The following is a 19,406-nucleotide window of genomic DNA, read 5'->3' as shown; positions in this document are numbered from 1 at the left end:
ACCTTTCGGTGGTCTCTGTGACATACACTAGGATGCAAAATATGTTTTTTTGAGGGCTACTTTTGATTTTCCATGACTTTTTTTTTCATTCTCATTAGGTGATGCTTTCATATAATAACAATACCTCCTGATGAGCAGAATTAGAAAAAATCATAAATATTCTCAGTTATGAACCCTCCATTAAACTTGAAGCCACAACATACAGAAAATGTAAATTTCTTTGACATTATGGTAATTAAGCAGGAAAGGCCAAAATTTTTCATTTCTTCTTCATTGTTGCACCTGTATGCTGTTTTGTGTTCCATGCACAAGAACACCCAAATCCCTCTGGCACTTTTTTGGAAACTTTCTTCTTTTACATCATCGTCTGCTTTGATTCTTCCTACTAAACTACATAATTTCACACTTTTTACATTGAATTTCATCTTCAATTTGTTGCCCACTCAATTAATCTGTGTCCCTCTGTCGATTCAGTCTATCCTCATCACAACACCCTCTCACTTATTTTTGTATTGTCAGCAAATTTGGAAATTCTACACTCTGTCCCCTTCTTCAAGTCATTACTATACATTATGAATAATTAAGGTCCTCGGACAGATTCCTGTCGCACTTCACTTGGGTTACATCCCTTCAGCCTCTTTTTAAAAAACGTTTAATATCTTCTTTGTGTTAAGCAATCCTTGAATGGAATTAATACATTACCTCCAGTACTGTGATCGCCTATCTTGTGCAATAACTCTTACGCGGCACCTTATCATATACCTTCTGGAAATCTAAATACATTACATCTGCTTAATCTTCTGTACCGATTCTGCTTGTAATATTGTCAAAGCAATTTTGTGAGAAGTGTTTATCCTTTCACAAAACTACATTGACTCTTTGATTTTGTTAACCTTTCCTCAACGTCATGCTATGTCTTTGATAATAATCAACTGTGGAATTTTCCCATCTACAGATGTTAGGCTAACTGGCCTGTAGTTTCCTGCTTTCTGTCTCCCTCTCTTCTTGCATAGAAAGTTCTATTAATAGTTTTTCAAATCTGTTAGAAGCTTCCTGGAATCCAGCAAGTTCTGGATTATTTGATGAATGCCTCTACTACCTCTGAAGCCACTTCCTTTAAAACCTTTGGGCAGTCAAGAGGTCAAATCATTGCCAGCTTTTATAGGTAACAACAGCACCATCAGAAGCCATTCAGGGTAATAGATAAATTGGACTGATGTATAAGACTAAAACAAGGAACAAAAGATTCTTTTTTAACAATTTATTTTCATCTGGCCTTGCTTCCAAACTGGGAAAAGTACAACTTGCCTTTTATCAGCTATGTTAGGAATGACCAAGTCTTTTCAGGTGATATGCAAAATTTTGATGAAACACTTGGTGTATCCTAGGATTTTATGGAGTTTTAAATAATTATACCTGCACACTTTTTAAAAAAAAATCCACCTGATGACCATCTGGAATTGACCTTAATTTACACCATTATCTTGTAGGGATAGTCTGTACCTGTTTATACCAAAAATAGCTCATGTCTGCTCTCTCAAAATGGCCGACAAGGATTACATAGAATGGGGCAGCCTATCTCTGCACTAAAACACTAAATGGTTGAGAAGAGATATGCAAAATGAACAGCCTGCTTCAGACAGTTGGGATATGAGCATGCTCGACAAAATAGACAAGTGACTAATCAAAGTCACATTATTGAAAGTATAATTGTTCCAGTTAATGAATAGATACCAGGTGCGAGATAAAGCTCATTAACTCCCTAAACAGCTACCAGAACAATAGTTAGAATTACTTACTACAAAATAATTCTACCTTTGAAATTAATCACACAATATTAAGCAGTAGGTTCCAGTTGAAGATTCTTCAGAAAATCATAGGGGTAGTTTTCAACATAAAGATAGATACGTAACCAAAGCATAATAAAAGTATTAAAGAAAAAGCATTTATACCTAGATGTGAAAATCAATTAGCTTTAGAAAACACCTTCTGTTACGCCCTGAATAAAATAGATTGTTCACAGCCCATTAATCACAAAGTGCTGACAGTAGAAATAGTTCGAAAGACATGGTATAGTGGATGCTGCCTGGACTGGAGGACATGTCTCATGAAGAAAGGCTGAGGGATCTTCTCATTGGAGTGAAGAAGGGCGAGAGGTGACTTAATAGAGGTGTACAAGATGATGGGAGGCATAGATAGAGTGAATTGTCAAAGACTTCTTCCGAGGGCAGAAATGGCTATCATAAGGGGGTATAATTTTATGATGATTGCAGGAACGTTTAGGGGAGATGTCCGAGGCTGGGTCATTTCACAGAGAGTGGCGGGTGTGTGGAATGCATGCCAGCAGTGGTAGTAGAATCAGATACATTAGGGACATTTAAGTGACTCTTGGAAAGGCACATGGATGATGGTAAACTGCAGGGTATGTCGGTTGATCTGAGGGTAGGATAAAAGATCAGCACAACATCGAGGACCAAAGGGCTGCACTGTTTGCTGTTTTAGCTTAATACTTAATAACAGAAGTCTATATTACAGATCTTACAACAAGTCAGTTAAAAATAACTGTCATTTGTATATATATAAAAATTAGAACAGTGGGAAATATAAGAATAAATTAAGTTGATAAAGGCAGCACATGGGATAAATGAATAACAAAATTCACTCTGCCCTTAGAGATAAACCTGCCTGAGACAGACCTGAAAGAGTATAGCTAGTAACTTCGGAACGCGAGTGAATACTATGCACAGAAATATCCCAAGGCTGAAAGATTATAGTGTCTGTTAAACACAATGAGAATATGGGAACCTGGGATTGTCCGTAGGGGTGCCCATCATTGATTAGGTGTCTTTCAGGATTGGATATATGCTCGTGATGTGAGGTTTGTAATTATGAGCATAAACATGTTGATATTTATATAAAAATCTATTGGGTCTTCAATAATTACAACCTGTTACCAATGGCACAGTTGATCTTCATCGGCATCGGTTACGTTTGCGTTAATTTTTTTTTACTTCCATGTAGGCCAGAAAAGAATAAGCGACAGCAGCAATGGGACACCAGCGAAGAAACAAAAACGAAGCCACAAGCGATCAAATGTGTCCAATAAGACTGAAAAAAACGGAACTGGTAGGCTCTGAAACCAGAACTTAAAAGCAACTTTTTTGTTTTCTAAATAATTCAGTATTTTTAATTCTGATTTTCTTTTTTGAAAAAGGCAATAGCAGTGACAGTGAGGATCTTGCAGTCACAGAAAACTCCAATAAATGCACTCCAGTGAAGAGCTCAAATAAGTCTCAAAAACTTGGCAGGTCTCCTTCAAGAACTTCTCCAAATGGTAAAGATGGGGATAAGGATAAAGAGAAAGATGCAACTGATAGTGCATCACCTCGGACGTATAAATGGAGTTTTCAACTCAGTAAGAAAACATTGTATTACTATCAAATTGTTATTTCAATTGATGCATGAACCAGCTTGATTTGCTAATCCTCTTTGTTGATATGAGGGTGAAGTGAAATAGGCAGGTGGCAAATTTTGAAGTAAATCATCTTGGTTTATTGTACAATTTTTATTTGGCCAGTTGACATCACCACCAGTTATAATGAATGGATTTGTGTTAATGTGAACCACCTAATATTAGATGCATCTTGATTTCTTGTGTATGAGTTTTTGGGCAAGACACAAACCTCTCCCTCAGTACTCATGTTCTTGAATTTTTTTCCTGCTGCTCCAGTTTTCAAGATTGCGGAGTTCTGTGATAGAGAGAGATCTGAGTGCATGAATCACCAAATAGTATTGTGCAGATCCAGCAAGTAGTTAGGAAAGCGAATTGAATGTTCTCATTTATCGGGGAATCAAATGCAAACATAAGGGGGTTATGTTTCAGTCACACAAAACACTGGTGAGATTGAATCTCAAATAATGTGTGCAGTATTGATCACTTTAATTAATGAAGGATGTAAATGTTTTGGAGCACTTCAGAGAAGGTTCACTTGGTTAGTACTGGGAATGGGCAGGACGTTTTATGAAGAAATGTTGGACAGGCTCTGCTTCTACCTGCTAGAGTTTAGAAATATGAGATTCTATGGGTTCTTGAGAAACTAGATGTGGAAAATCTATTTCATCTTGTGAAAATCTAGATTGAGGAGTCACTGTTTCAAATTAAAGCATTGTCCCCTTGAGATAGAGGTGAAGTAAAAGTTTTTTTTCTCAGAGGGCCTTGTGTCGTTGGAACTCTACTTCCACTGCTTTTTTGAAGAAGATAGTATCTGAAGATTTTTAAGGCGAAAGTAGATAGAATCTTGGTAAGCAAGGGGTGAGAGGTAATCGGTGAGCTAGGAATGTAGGGTTGAAATTACAGTCAGATTAGCCAGGACGTTTTTGAATGGCAGAGCAGGTTTAAGGAGCTAATTGGCTTATTCTTGTTCCAAACTCAAATGTTTGTATAACTGCTTAGCCAGGATAGATTCCGGCTGCTCACACTATGTTTTCTGTAATGTCAGATGCTGCATTCTTCTTGTTGGACTATTGAATGACTAAATTATATTTGTTAACTAATCGGATGTCAGGAAAAGGATTTATGATATAACTTCTAACTACTAAACAGCTGACAGATTGAGAGATCTCTGCCATTACAATGACAACAACTTCTACGACAACCTCAAACAACTCGAGCAGAATACTTAAATGTGATATTGATTCTACATCTGCAGGTGCTTGAATTAGCCAGCTTACTAAATTAGTTTGATTTCAGTGGAAATGGCAAATAGTTGCTAATAATTGCCCAATATAGCTGACAGCTCATGATTGAACATGGACAGTGTAAATGGTCTGGACTGCTCTTGATTTGCATCTGTGATTTACTGTGCGTTTGAAAAATCTGTATTGTGCAAACTTCCATTGTTTGCTGTTGCTATGTTTGGAGAATAGGCATTAATTGAACAGAGGTAGGATAGCTTTTTTTTTGCTGGAACTGGAATGAAATGGGCCAAATGGACTGTGAAAGAAAGCATAGGTAAGAATAAGTATCATGTAAAGTTTTGACCCGTAATATAGAAAGGTAAAGAACAATCTTCAATCGAGTGTTTGAATTGAAAGAAGGCTAATTTCAATGAAAGGGGAAGGAATCTAGCCAAGTAAAGTGAAACAGTAATGAAACAAAAGGTGCTCTTTAAGGCTTTAGGTATCAACCAGTTACATTTCAACAGCAGCGACAGGTAGAAGAACCAAATACAGGGCTCATTGAGTGACAAAGGAGATAAAGGATACCATGAAACAGAAAAATCACATATGATGCTTGTCAGGTGAATTACTTCAGGGAGAACAAGATGAAGCAGGGCAAGTGAAGAAGAAATTAAGAACGATGAAGAAAAATATATGAAAATAAAATGGCTGTCAACATACAAGGGAACCCAAAAATCCTAAATGAGCATGTAAATAATACACTGGAAGTAGGAAGTAGCATGGGTCCGATTAGGACAAGCTCAAAGACCCAAGACAAGGCAGAAAAACTTAGTACTTTTGTATCAATGTTTATTAAGGAAAAGGAATCCAACAAACTCAGTGGAAATAGAATTGGTAAATGTAATGGATATGGTGAAAATTGAGAGGCAGGAAGTACTGGAACAACTAACTATGCTTAGAATGAAGAAATCACCTGGTTTTGGAAGACTTGCATCCCAGTCTGCTGAAAGAATTTCTCATTTTAACTTAATATATTTAATCTCGTACTTGTTGGAAGACTTCACCACCTGACAAGTTTATTCTGGACAAAAATAATCATTGATCTATTAGGATTTTCCAGAATAAATCATGTTTCGCTTCTCTTACGATGGCACTTGCTGGCCAGATGCAACTGAATTTTTTTTTCTTTTGAGAGGTGTGCAAAGCAACTTGAAGGCTGTTATACTGGCAAGATGCTCGATATTTGTAATTTTTTTAAAAAGATGTTGCACTTCACATGATGCTGATGCTTGAAATTAATCCATCTGTTAGCCAATGCCTAAACAAACAAAAAAGTCTTGAATTTTGTGTTCTGAACAATCTGGCCAGTTGTAACAATTTTGCTTTTTGTCAACATGATTTGGTCATGAAAGTCAGATGACCCATTCCTCCATTATTTGTTTGGTTTGTTTGGACCATGGAAATAGAACAATACTTGTGTTGTTCTTCCAGATCTTTCATTGATCAATTGGAACAATGTATCTGTACCTCCTGTTTAGTTGTTTGCAACATTCAGAAGTCTGCTAGATCTCCTGCAAAGATTAGTTTGAGTAAATCTTTTACTTCTTCAGACATCTGATCAACCTGAATTTTTGTAGCACTGTTTTTAGATTTGCAGCACCTGTGAAAGTTTGTTTTTTGCTAATTAATCTATTTGAGATGATTCATCTATTTATACTTAATGTATTACAGTCTGTCTCAAATTCAACCACATAGTCTTGCCTTTCCAATGGTGTCAGTTACTATTGTCAAATGAATCTGTCTTGAAATTAAACTCAGAGATAAGTGGAAAAGTATTCCTTCTTATAAACACAGAACTGACTGAGTAATAACCTTAATGATAGCTTGGTGTGATTTACAGTGAATGAAGAAAGGCATCAAACATAGGCCGTTAAGTTACTTTCCTGGAAATGGAATTAAAAGTTGATAAAGAACAGTAAATCTGAGACTGGTACAGTTGAGAACAAAGGCGAGTCAAACAGGCAGGGCAGGCAGGGACAAAGAGAACACGGTAGGACTAATAAATTAAACTGCACTTATTTCAATGCAAAAGACCTAACAGGGAAGGCAGATGACATCAGGGTTTGGTTAGGAATAAGGACTGGGATATCTTAGCAATTACAGAAACATGGCTCAGGGATGGGCAGGACTGGCAGCTTAATGTTCCAGGATAGAAATGCTACAGGAAGGATAGAAAGGGAGGCAAGATAGGAGGGGAGTGGTGTTTTTGATAAGGAAAAGCATTAGAGCTGTACTGAGGGAGGATATTCTCGGAAATACATCCAGGGAAGATGTTTGGGTGGAACTGAGAAGTAAGAAAGGAGTGGCCACCTTACTGGGATTGTATTATACACCCCTAATAGTCAAAGGGAAATTGAGAAACAAATTTGTAAGGGGATCGCAGTTATCTGTGAGAATAATAGGGTGGTTATGGTAGGGGATTTTAACTTTCCAAACATAGACTGGGACTACCATAGTGTTAAGGGGTTAGATGGAGAGGAATTTAAGTGTGTACAAGAAAATTTTCTGATTTAGTGTGTGGATGTACCCACTAGAGAAGATGCAAAACCTGACCTACTATTGGGAAATAAGGCAGGGCAGGTGACTGAGGTGTCAGTGGGAGAGCACTTTGGGGCCAGCAACTATAATTCTATTCATTTTAAAATAGTGATGGAAAAGGGTAGACCAGATCTAAAAGTTGAAGCTCTAAATTGGAGAAAGGCTAATTTTGACAGTATTAGGCAAGAACTTTCAATAACTGATTGGGTGCAGATGTTCACAGGTAAAGGGACGGCTGGAAAATGGGAAGCCTTCAGAAATGAGACAACGAGAGTCCAGTGAAAGGAAAGGCTGGTAGGTATAGGGAATGCTAGATGACTAAAGAAATTGAGGTTTTGGTTAAGAAAAATAAGGAAACATAAGTCAGGTATAGACAGGATAGATCGAGTGAATCCTGAGAGGAGTATAAAGGCAGTAGGAGTATACTTAAGAGGGAAATCGGGAGGGCAAAAAGGGGACATGAGATAGCTTTGGCAAATAGGGTGAAGAAGAATCCAAGGGTTTTTACAAATACATTAAGGACAGAAGGGTAACTAGAGAGAGAATAGGGCCCCTCAAAGATCAGCAAGGCAGCCTTTGTGTGGAGCCGCAGGAGATGGGGGAGTTACTAAACGAGTATTTTGCATCAGCATTTACTGTGGAAAAGGACATGGAAGATATAGAAAGTAATGAAATAGAGGGTGACATCTTGAAAAATGTCCATATTACAGAGGAGGAAGTGCTGAATGTCTTGAAACGCATAAAAGTGGATAAATCCCCTGGACCTGATCAGGTGTACCCTAGAACTCTGTGGAAAGCTTGGGAAGTGATTGCTGGGTCTCTTCTGAGATATTTGTATCATCGATAGTCATAGGTGAGGTGCTGGAAGACTGGGGGTTGGCTAACATGATGTCACTGTTTAAGAAAGAAAGGTTAAGGACAAGCCAGGGAACTACAGATCAGTGAGCTCCACCTCGGTGGTGGGCAAGTTGCTGGAGGAAATCTTGAGGGACAGGATATACACGTATATGGAAAGGCAAGGACTGATTGGGGAGAGTCAACATGGCTTTGTGCGTGGAAAATCATGTCTCACAAACTTGATTGAGTTTTTTTGAAGAAGTAACAAAGAGGATTGATGAGGGCAGAACAGTGGACGTGATCTACATGGACTTCAGTAAGGCGTTTGACAAGGTTCAGATGGGAAACTGGTTAGCAAGGTTTGATCTCATGGAATGCAGGGAGAACTAGCCACTTGGATACAGAACTGGTTGGTGGTGGAGGGTTGTTTTTCAGACTGGAGGCCTGTGACCAGTGGAGTGCCACAAGGATCGGTGCTAGGTTCATTACTTTTCTTCATTTACATAAATGATTTGGATGTGAGCATAAGAGGTACAGTTAGTAAGTTTGCAGTTGACACCAAAATTGGAGGTGTAGTGGACAGTGAAGAAGGTTATCTCTGATTACAACAAGATCTTGATCAGATGGATCAATGGGCTGAGAAGTGGCAGATGGAGTTTAATTCAGATAAATGTGAGGTGCTGCATTTTAGGAAAGCAAACCTTAGTAGGACTTAATGGTAAGGTCCTTGTGAATGCTGCTGAACTCTGAGACCTTGGAGTGCAGGTTCATAGCTCTTTGAAAGTGGGTTGCAGGTAGTTAGGATGGTGAATAAGGCGTTTGGTATTTTTCTTACGGTCAGAGTATTGAGTACAGGAGTTGGGAGGTCATGTTGCGGCTGTACAGGACATTGGTTAGGTCACTGTTGGAATATTGCATGCAATTCTGGTCTCCTTCCTATCTGAAAGATGTTGTGAAGCTTGAAAGGGTTCAGAAAAGATTTACAAGGATGTTGGAGGATTTGAGCTATAGGGAGAGGTTGAACAGGCTGGGGCTGTTTACCCTGAAGTGTTGGAAGGTGAGGGGTGACCTTTTAGAGGTTTACAAAATTATGAGGGGTATGGATAGGATAAATAGACAAAGTCTTTTCCCTGGGGTCGGGGAGTCCATAACCAATGGGCATAAATTTGGAGTGAGTGGGGAAGATATAAAAGAGACTTAAGGAGCAACTCTTTCTCACAGAAGGTGGTCTGTATGGAATGAGCTGCCAGAGGAAGTGGTGGAAGCTGGTACAATTGCAACATTTAAAAGGCATTTGGATGGGTATATGAATAGGAAGGATTTGGAGGGATATGGGCCGGGTGCTGGCAGGTGGAACTAGATTGGGTTGGGATATCTGGTCCGCATGGATGAGTTGCTCCGAATAGTCTGTTTCCATACTCTACATCTCTATGACTCTAAATAATATCTAATTGAGATCCTTGCCTGTTCATTGCAATGTATTTGGGAACTATTTTTTTAAATGTGGATTTAATTCCTTTTCTTTTCAACAGCTGACCTTAACAACCTGACCAGTGCTGAACGAATATCTTTCCTACAAGACAAATTACAGGAGATCAGAAAATACTACATGTCTTTGAAATCTGAAGTAGCATCCATAGACAGGAGGAGAAAAAGGTTAAAAAAGAAAGAGAGAGAAGGTAACATCCTGTATAATTTATGATTTGTACAGTGGCAAGAATAACACCTCTGTTTTTTTCTGACAATGAAACAGGACTAGGTCATTGGACTACTCAATAAGATCAGCAAATACCTGGGACTTAAATCGCATTTGTTCATCTTTTGGAATAAATCACATCCCGTAAAAATTTCAGTTTTGGCATTTCTGGAGCCTTTTCAAGTAAAGTATTCCAGACTTTCCCTTATTTTTGTGATAGTGTTTCCTCATTTTACTTTTAATTGGTCCAGTTCTGATGTCAAAATTGTGCTTCCTTGTTCATTGTTCTCCATCAGAGAAAATTAATTCCCTGGATGTAGGTTTCCTCACTGTGCTGGACATTTCATCACCATACTAGGTAACATCATCAGTGAGCCGCTAGATGAAGCATTGGTGGTATGGCCTGCTTTCTATTTGCATGTTTAGATTTCCTTGGGTTGGTGACATAATTTCCTGTGGTGATATCATGTCCTGTGGTGATGTTATTTCCTGTTCTTTTTCTCAGGAGGTGGTAGATGGGATCAAAGTCAAAGTGTTTATTGAAAGAGTTCCATTTGGAATACTGTGCTTCTAGAAATTCTCATGCATGTCTTTGTTTAGCTTGTCCCAAAATGGATGTGTTGTCCCAGTCGAAGTGGTGTCCATCCTCATCCCTATGTAAGGATACATACAGATGTGTTTGTTACATTGGACAAATAGGCAGAAAACTAGCCACCAGGATACCATAAATGTCAACTAGCCACAAAAAGACATGACCCACTCTCACTAGTCTCCTTACAGACAGATGAGGAAGGACACCACTTCAACTGAGACAACATATTCATCCTAGGACAAGCCAAACAGAAACACGCACAAGAGTTCCTAAACACACATTATTCTATCAGCAAACGCATTGACTTGGATCCCATTTACCATCCCTGAGAAAAAGAACAGGAAATGACATAATCATAGAACATGATGTCACCTCAGCCAAGGAAATCTAAACACATAAATAGAAAGCGAGCCATGCTATTAACGCTTCATCCAGAGGCTCACTGATGATGTTACCTAGTATGCTTACAAAACGTCTGAAAACGAACCTTCCAGCTCAGCGAGCAAACCTACATCCAGAACCTCAACCTGAGCTACAAATCTTCTCAAAACTTGCTAATGAATTCTCTGTATCCAGGCCACTGAATATTTTGCCATTTTAAAAACTCAAATTATGTTGCCCCTCAATTTTCTAACTTATATAGTCATCTAAGCTAGGTTTGTGCAACCTTGAGATAAAATCTAATCATTTTAACCCAGTACCATTTTGCTGAATATTTGCAAAAACCCCTTCAAAGGCCAGTATGTCCTTTTCTAGGTGAGGGACCAAACCTTTAATAAACTGTACGAGATGGAATCACAACAAAGCTCTCTGTCAGAAGTGTACTTCCTCCCCTTTATATTGCAGCTGCTTTTGAGATAAAGGCCAACATTGCGAGTGAGTTTTTTGGTATTGTTTGTACGTGTGTACTAATTCTTAAAGGCTTGAACTCACAAACATTTATCACTTTCACAAACAAAACCAGAATTAAGGAAGGGTGACCAGACCAAAACCATTAACTTTGGTTTCTCTTCACAGATGCTGCCTGACCTGCTGGGCTTTTCCAGCAACTTCTGTTCTTGTTTCTGATTTACAGAATCCACAATTCTATTAGGTCTTTATTTAAATTCCTTCCTTCTTGGTCTTTTACTGTAAAGAAAATATTCTAACTTATTGACTCTTGACCTGGGACTCAAATTCCATCTGATGTAATTTTACCTCTATTTCATCCATAATGTTCCTTTATAACTTCCTTGCTCCTGTACAACATGCCATTCCAGGCAATTTTAGTGCCATCTGTAAACTTGGATGTGCAATCTTTTGCTCCTTCAACAAAATCATTAGTGTTTATGCAGAAATGTTGAGCCTGGACGGTTTCACTTCAATTACAATGTTCATGTTATTCCTGGTAACCTTCTACATCCCAACCAGTGATCACCCATATCAAAATATTTCTAAATCTTGCAATGAGAGATTAACTTAAAAACAAAAAAATCTTAAACAGAATCTTAAATTCTTCTGTTTTTCCTCAAATTGATCGGATACCATTGTGTTTCTCAATTGAGTTCCAGACATTTTGTAATCATTTATATTTACTGTGGAATAATTGTGATTGAACACTATGATATCAATTTCAATGTGAAATTCATCAAAATAATATCAGTCATTGAGTGTTTTTATTTAATAATTCTTCAGTGTGTTATTTTTCATAATGTTTAAACAAAAAGCTCTTTAAATTAAGTTTCTTACTCACTTATTCACTGTTTAATGTGCTCTTCCCTCAGAAGATGATGGACTCCCCAGATTCCAACTTTTCTTACTGGCAAACGAGCCAAAGAAAACTTGGTGACTTGCCAGGTTTTAAGATTTTTTTCCCAGCCTTATTTGTGGGAAACACCTGATTTTCTGTTGACTTGTCTCTTGATGTCATAATCTGAATTAGGCACTCATCTTGTGGGGTCGGCATATTAAAGTTCAATGAACCATACTATCTATTATAAATCTTCTGAGATTTTAGGACCATTTACAATGTCATTATAAACAGAGTTGATTATATAACATTCAGATCTATTTGCTAATTCATATGATCTTTTATCCAATAGTTATATCTGCAGCTCCAGGCATTTCCTCTGCTTCTTCAGAAACCGGAATGAGTCCAACATCGTCTTCACCAGCCCAGAATAGTGTGGCAGTAGAGTGCAGGTGATGAAGCACCCCTCCAACCATCACTATCTCTTTCCACAGCAGTTGCTGCCATGATACAAATGCTAAAAGCCTTGGAACCATTAGCATAGGAAGCACTCAGCTGATTGGACTTGTGCATTACCGGTGGAATTCAAGAAAATGTTTCCTACTCCACCTGGTTAACTTCCAGTGCCTTTCGCACTGCAAGTTTGAGAGTTGAATGTAATTTGGAGATGTGACATACTTCACTGATGACTACTGTCCACTCTATTACATGACAAAGCACTTTGTGGAAACCTCTCAGTGAATTAATAAAATGAATGTGATCAATTTTTCTGGAAGACATGCAGAACAATATTACGTCAGAAGAAAGCTTTGTTGGTAATGGAACGGTTAATGCAAAGTACGAGCCCAGTCAGCTCAGTTCATATGTTGGATTAGTTCCAATTCAGTCTTAGTTGTGGGAGCATTAGGTATGTTGAACTGCCAAAGTACACGGTGAGCAGAGTGCCCTATTTTGTGTAATTTGGAAATGGGACAAAATAGATTGTTACAGGAAATTTAGTGTATTGTAAACTGAAACTAATGAAAAATGTCTTCCGCTATTTTGCTGTTGGATTTTGAGCACACAAGTTATGCAAATGAGATTTCTTATTTAAATTTTGTACTGTTTACAGTCATTGGAGAAGCTGGTTTTCAGTAGACTAATTTCTGTAGCAAGACTATTTTGTCTCTTTTTATATATAATTGCAGAGTTTTTATTTTATTACAAAAAAGTTTCAAATATATCACAGCAATGAAGTTATTTAACAAAAATTTCTAGACCTGAGATTTTGTGTAAAATAAAAAAAATTGTATTATCTTGCAACTTGTGAAGTATATTTATTCAGACAAGGCAATGGACATAATACTTGTATTTTTTATGTATTTTTAAAACAAGAAAGAAAGATATTTTCAGACTTGGTTCAGTTTTCCAGGTTTGTTGGCTCTAATTTACAAGATGTTACAAACCTTGAATTACGATTTCAATCATTTCAAAAGCAGGGTCGCCTGTCCTGAATTACGTATCCTGTAGGGTTCAGTTGTCTAGCTTTATGGTCACACTGCCTAATGGTAAAAAAAGTGTCTTTTTTGCCCTGTAAACAAAGCTGGTTGGTCCAACCTTTGAAACTATGCCAAATTCTCTACAATCCAAACATACAATTAAAAACTGCATAGCACAACAACAAAACTACAAGGAATTATGGTTACCATTAGGTGGCTGTGTAAAATGTTCAATTCATTGGGTACAGCCATGGTGACTCCATTGCATACTTTGTATATATTTCAACTCTTCCAGAACCATGTATTTAAAGGATACAGTTTGCACATATATTGTGTACAGATGTGATTATTTTATCAATTTTTATTCATACTTGTACTGTACATTGTAAGGAATTGGTGTCCCTTCCCAATGTTTAATATACTGTAGAGTAATAGTGTGAATGCTTTAGAATGTTTGTATATTATGATACTGTGGTTCAGAACAGCAGTGGGCCTGAGGTGGATTGTAATAGTATTCCATAGAACTGCTAACAAATCAATGTCCATTCTTTTTATGTTTGAGATTTTTTTTATATTTCTTGACAGCGTGAAATTGTAGTAGTTATTACAATGGATTTTTTTCTTCCATACTTGTAATGGAAGAGAATAATTTGACAATGGCTTAACTTTCTAAAAGCAAAGCAAACTTTTTGTTTCTCTCTTCCACTTGCAAAGCTGGTGTATCGTAATGTGAAAATAAAATGGAGCTCAGTACAGAGTTTAATAAAGGCCAAGTTTTAAGAAACATGCTTTGAATTTTTTTTGTCACATTTTGTGACATCTTCTACATGATGCACCTTTCCCAATCTTGACAGAGTGGTATTGTCCATTAACTGAGCACAACCCTTCGTGATGGACATGAAATAAAGGACCTGCTGTTTTGGAAAATTGGATGGTGATAATATGAATTTATGAAAACATATTCAGTTCAATCATTATGGAAATGATTTGGTTAACTAACCATTGTATCATTTGACTTCATTAAAAGAAAATATAAAATTTATATGGCATGTACAAGGAAAAGTATATATTTTAGCAGATATATAAATAATGTCTTATATTTATTTCTTAACAATATTAAATCACAATTTACATAACAGACAAAATATGAAGAATTTAAACCATCAACATGCTGAAACTCATGCACATCCTTCCTTAAAATTTTGGAGATGGAATTACATGTTCTAATACTGATAGACTCTCTTCATATTTCTTGATCCATACAGTCTTCAACAGGCACATTCTACTCTCCTCCAAAGTTTTTCCTCCTATATCCAGCTCTATGGTTCGGTTCCTCATTTTATTACCAGTTTTGTTTGGTTCCATTCTTTCTTTTCCAGTTGTTCCCAAATTAACTCCAGCAGTAGCTTCTCATTCTAACTCCTTCATTCATTTCCAAAACCCCCAGAATATCTGCTCTGGTTCCATAACTATATGATGATGATTGGCAAATTCAAAGCTTGCTTGGCGTCAGAATCCACACTTTTATGTTGCTTTGCTGTTCAAAGTTACGGCTCATCTGTATTCTTGGAATTAAATAGGAAGGCAAAAGCCTTCATATAGAACATAGAACAATACAGCACAGAACAGGCCCTTCGGCCCATGATGTTGTGCCGAACTTTTGTCCTAGCTTAAGCACCTATCCATGTACCTATCCAATTGCAGCTTAAAGGTCTTCATCTTTGACCCCTTGATACCGACGCTGCACTTCTGCCACCATGTCACTGTTTTAGACTGAATCAGATAGCTCGCAACCTTAGCTGTCGTTTACACCCCTACCCCCATGAAACAAGGTTTAAACATGTTTTCTTATTACATACAACCTTTGGGTGTCAGTTCCCTCGAGTGCAGTGTCCTTCGATACTAAATGGGCTATACAACTGTAAGTAGTTGTTAGGTTTAGGTACATAAACTAATAAAAAGGAGCAAATACAGTTGTACAAATTATGGTGTAGATTGAGACCATTTGGCCTTTCAAGCCTCTTCAAACAAGCTTGCACACTATTTCTATCCAATGTCCTCTTGAATGCCTCAATTAAATTTGCCTCAACCCTAATTACTCACTGTGTGAGTAAGTTTTTTTCAGAAATTGTCCTTGCTTCTTTCACATATCACTTTAAATCTATGCCCTCTCATTCTTGTTCCTTTTACAAACTGAAACAGCTTCTCACGATCTACTTCATCCAGGCGCTTGCAATTTTGAAAAGTTCCACTGAGCTTCCTGTCAGCTGTCTTCTCTCCAATCTATCTTCATAACTGAAGTTTCTCATTCTTGGAACCATTCCTGGGGGGCATGGTGGCTCAGTGGTTAGCACTGCTGCCTCAGTGCCAGGAACCCAGGTTCAATTCCAGCCTTGGATGACTATGTGGAGTTCGTACATTCACCCCTTGCCTGCGTGGGTTTCCTCTGGGTGCTCTGGCTTCTTCCCATATCCAAAGATGTGCAGGTTAGGTGAATTGGCCGAACTAAATTGCCCATAGTGTTCAGGGGTGTATTAGTTAGGGGAATGGGCCTGGGTGCTTACTCTTTGGATGTTCACTTCACATTGTATTCACATAATTACACAATACTGCAAGTGAAGTCTAACAAGTGTCTTGTACAAATTCAAATTTCCTCCTTGCTTTTGTATTCTTTGCCTCTGTCAATAAAACACAGAACACTGCATGTCTTATTAAGTGCTCTCTCTACCTATCCTGTCACCTTCAATGATCTCTGCATGTAAATGCCGAGCTCTCTCTGTACCTGTTTCTGATGAGGCAGTCTTGATCATGGTTCTTGAGGTAAAGGAACCCGTAATTGGGATAAAATGATAGAATTCACCTTGCAGTTTGAGAGGGAGAAGCTGGAATCAGATGTAATAGTATTATAATTGAGTAAAGATAGCAGCAAAGACATGAGTGAGGAGCTAGCCAGAGCTGATTGGAGGGGGATGATGGTGGAGCAGCAAAGGTAGGCGTTTCTGGCCGTAATTCAGGAGGCACAGCAGAAATTTATCCCAAGGAAGAAGCATACTAACGGGAGGAAGAGGCAATCATGGCTGACAAAGGAAGTCACAGATAAAGAAAATGCATACGATGTGGCGAAAGGAAGCCTTTAAAAATCAACAGAGGAGAACTGACAAAAGCAATAGAGCGGGAGAAAATAAAATGAGCGTGAGCTTGCTGATATAAAAAAAACCTTCATGTAATATTCTTTTTTATTAAGATATACCAAGGTAAGAGAGAGGTGATATTGGACTGGGAAAATGAGGCTGAAGAAGTAGCAATGGGGAACAAATAAATGGTAGAGGAACTGAATAGATACTTCACATCAGTTTTCAAAGTGGGCAACACCAGCAGCATACCAGAACTTTAAGAGTCAGGTGGCAGGGCTGAGTATATTGGCCAAAACTATGGAAAAGGTACTGGAGACACCGAAAGCTCTGAAGGTGAATAAATCACCTGGATGGGGGTTCCAGAGGATTTGAAAATGGCAGAGCAATGCCCCTGATTAAGATGCAAGAGAGGCAGAAGCCAGGAAATTATAGTTCAGTTATCCTAACTTTCATTGTTGATGAGATTTTACAGCCAATTATTTAAGAATAAGATTGTAGAGAACTTGGAAATGTATGGTAAAATAGGGCTGAGTCAGCACAGCTTCATGAAATGAATGTCATGCCTGACAAATGAGTATTCTTTGAGGAGGTAATAAGCAAGTTAGTTAGAGAAGAGCTTGTGGATGTGATCTGTTTGGATTTCCAGAAGCCTTTGAGAAGGTGCTGCACAGGAGATTGCTACATAAAGTAAGAGTCCTTGGTGTTAGGAGCAAGGTACTGGCATAGAAAGAGGATTGGCTGACTCGCAGAAGGTAGAGAATGGAGATAAAGGGGTCTTTTTCAGGATGGTAACTCGTGGGGTTATACAGGGGTCACTGTTGGGGCCACAGCCAATTAATTCATGCATTAACAAGCTGGATGAGAGAGGGCATTGTTGCATGTAACAATAACTCCAACCTCACAGTTGGTTACCGTTTTAATAAACCACTTTACCCTCATGCTTACATTTCTGTCCTGGGCCAGCTGCAATGTTCCAATGAAACACAATGCAAGCTCGAGGAACAACACTTCATTTCTCACATGAGCATTTTGCAGCTTCAAGGCCTTGATATTGGATTCAATGACTTCAGGAACTGACCACATTACATCTGTTCTGCATTTTTTTTACATTCTGTCCACTACAGTTGTGTCATGTTTGTGTTTTGTTTTCTTTGCATTTAGAGTCACAGAGATGTACACCACGGAAACAGACCCTTTGGTCCAACACGTCCATGTCGATCATTTATTCCAAACTAATCTAGTCCCATTTGCCAGCACTTGGCCCATATCCCTCTAAACCCTTCCTATTCATATGCCCATCCAGGTGCCTTTTAAATGTGGCAATTGTACCAGCCTCCACCACTTCCTCCAGCAACTCATTCCATACACACACCACCCTCTGCGAGAAAATGTTGCCCCTTAGGTCTCTCTTATATCTTTCCCCTCTCACCCTCAACGTATGCCCTCTAGTTCTGGACTCCCCCAGGGAAAAGACTTTGTCTCTTTGCCCTATTCCTGCCCCTCATGATTTTATAAACCTCTATAAGGTCACCCCTCAGCCTCTGACACTCCAGGGAAAACAGCCTCAGCCTGTTTAGCCTTTCCCTACAGCTCAAATCCTCCAACCCTGGCAACATCCTTGTAAATCTTTTCTGATACCAGAAGTGCATGCAATATTCCAAAAGTTGCCTAACATCCTGTACACAATACTCTGACCAATAAAAGGAAAGCATACCAAACATCATCTTCAATATCCAAATACCTGTGACTCTACCTTTAAGGGGCTGTGAACCTGCACTCAAAGGTCTACTTGTTCAGCAACATTCTCCAGGACTTTACCATTATGTGTATAGGTCCTGCTCTAACTTGCTTTTCCAAAATGCGGCACTTTGCATTTATCTAAATTAAACTCCAACTGCCATTCCTCAGCCCATTGGCCCATCTGATCAAGATCCCGTTGTAATTTGGGGTAACCTTCTTTGCTGTCCACTACACCTCCAATTTTGGTGTCATCTGCAAACTTACTAACTACACCTCCTGTGTTACATCCAAATTATTTATATAAACGATGAAAAATAGTGGACCTAGCAATGATCCTTGTGGCACTCCACTGGTCACAGGCCTCCAGTCTGAAAAGCAACCTTCCACTATCACCTTTCTAACTTTGATCCAGTGCTGTATCCAAATGGTTAGTTCTCCCTGTATTCCATGAGATCTAACCTTGCTAACCAGTCTCCCATAGGGAACCTTGTCAAACGCCTTACCAAAGTCCATATAGATCACGTCCGCCACTTTGCCCTTATCAATCATCTTTGTTTCTTCAAAGAAAACTCAATCAAATTCCTGAGACATGATTTCCTATGCACAGAGCCAAGCTGACTATCCCTAATCAGTTCTTGTCTTTTCAAATACGTGTAAATCCTGTCCCTCAAGATTCCCTCCAACAACTTGCCCACCACTGACATCAAGCTCACCTGTCTATTGTTCCCTGGCTTGTCCTTACCACTCTTCTTAAATAGTGACACCACATTAACCAACCTCCAGTCTTCCAGCACCTCATCTGTGACTATCAGTGATACAAATATCTCAGCAATGGGTCCAGAATTCTCCTTAACCTGATTTGCCAAAGGTATCTCATTTCCCTCTTGAGTATACTCTTACTGCCTTTATAATCTTCTAAAGA

General features: G+C 38.5%; 1 protein-coding gene across 7 annotated transcripts in view; it reads left to right on the top strand.

The window, feature by feature from the left end:
- arid4a (AT-rich interactive domain 4A) overlaps nucleotides 1-14,375 on the top strand; it is a 157,205-nt gene extending 142,830 nt beyond the window's left edge. For all 7 annotated transcript variants that reach the window (XM_060829120.1, XM_060829116.1, XM_060829117.1 and 4 more), the window contains 4 exons: nucleotides 3,022-3,126; nucleotides 3,215-3,415; nucleotides 9,648-9,794; nucleotides 12,485-14,375. In XM_060829120.1, coding sequence (XP_060685103.1) covers nucleotides 3,022-3,126; nucleotides 3,215-3,415; nucleotides 9,648-9,794; nucleotides 12,485-12,588 — 557 coding nt within the window. In that variant the 3' untranslated portion in view covers nucleotides 12,589-14,375. The remainder of the gene's footprint in view (nucleotides 1-3,021; nucleotides 3,127-3,214; nucleotides 3,416-9,647; nucleotides 9,795-12,484) is intronic.
- Nucleotides 14,376-19,406: the final 5,031 nt, after the last annotated feature.

The sequence above is a fragment of the Hemiscyllium ocellatum genome, chromosome 8 (genome assembly GCF_020745735.1).
Source record: "Hemiscyllium ocellatum isolate sHemOce1 chromosome 8, sHemOce1.pat.X.cur, whole genome shotgun sequence".
Lineage (NCBI taxonomy): Eukaryota > Metazoa > Chordata > Chondrichthyes > Orectolobiformes > Hemiscylliidae > Hemiscyllium > Hemiscyllium ocellatum.
Note: the sequence above shows the minus strand (reverse complement) of the source record. Positions and strands in the feature narration are given on the sequence as shown.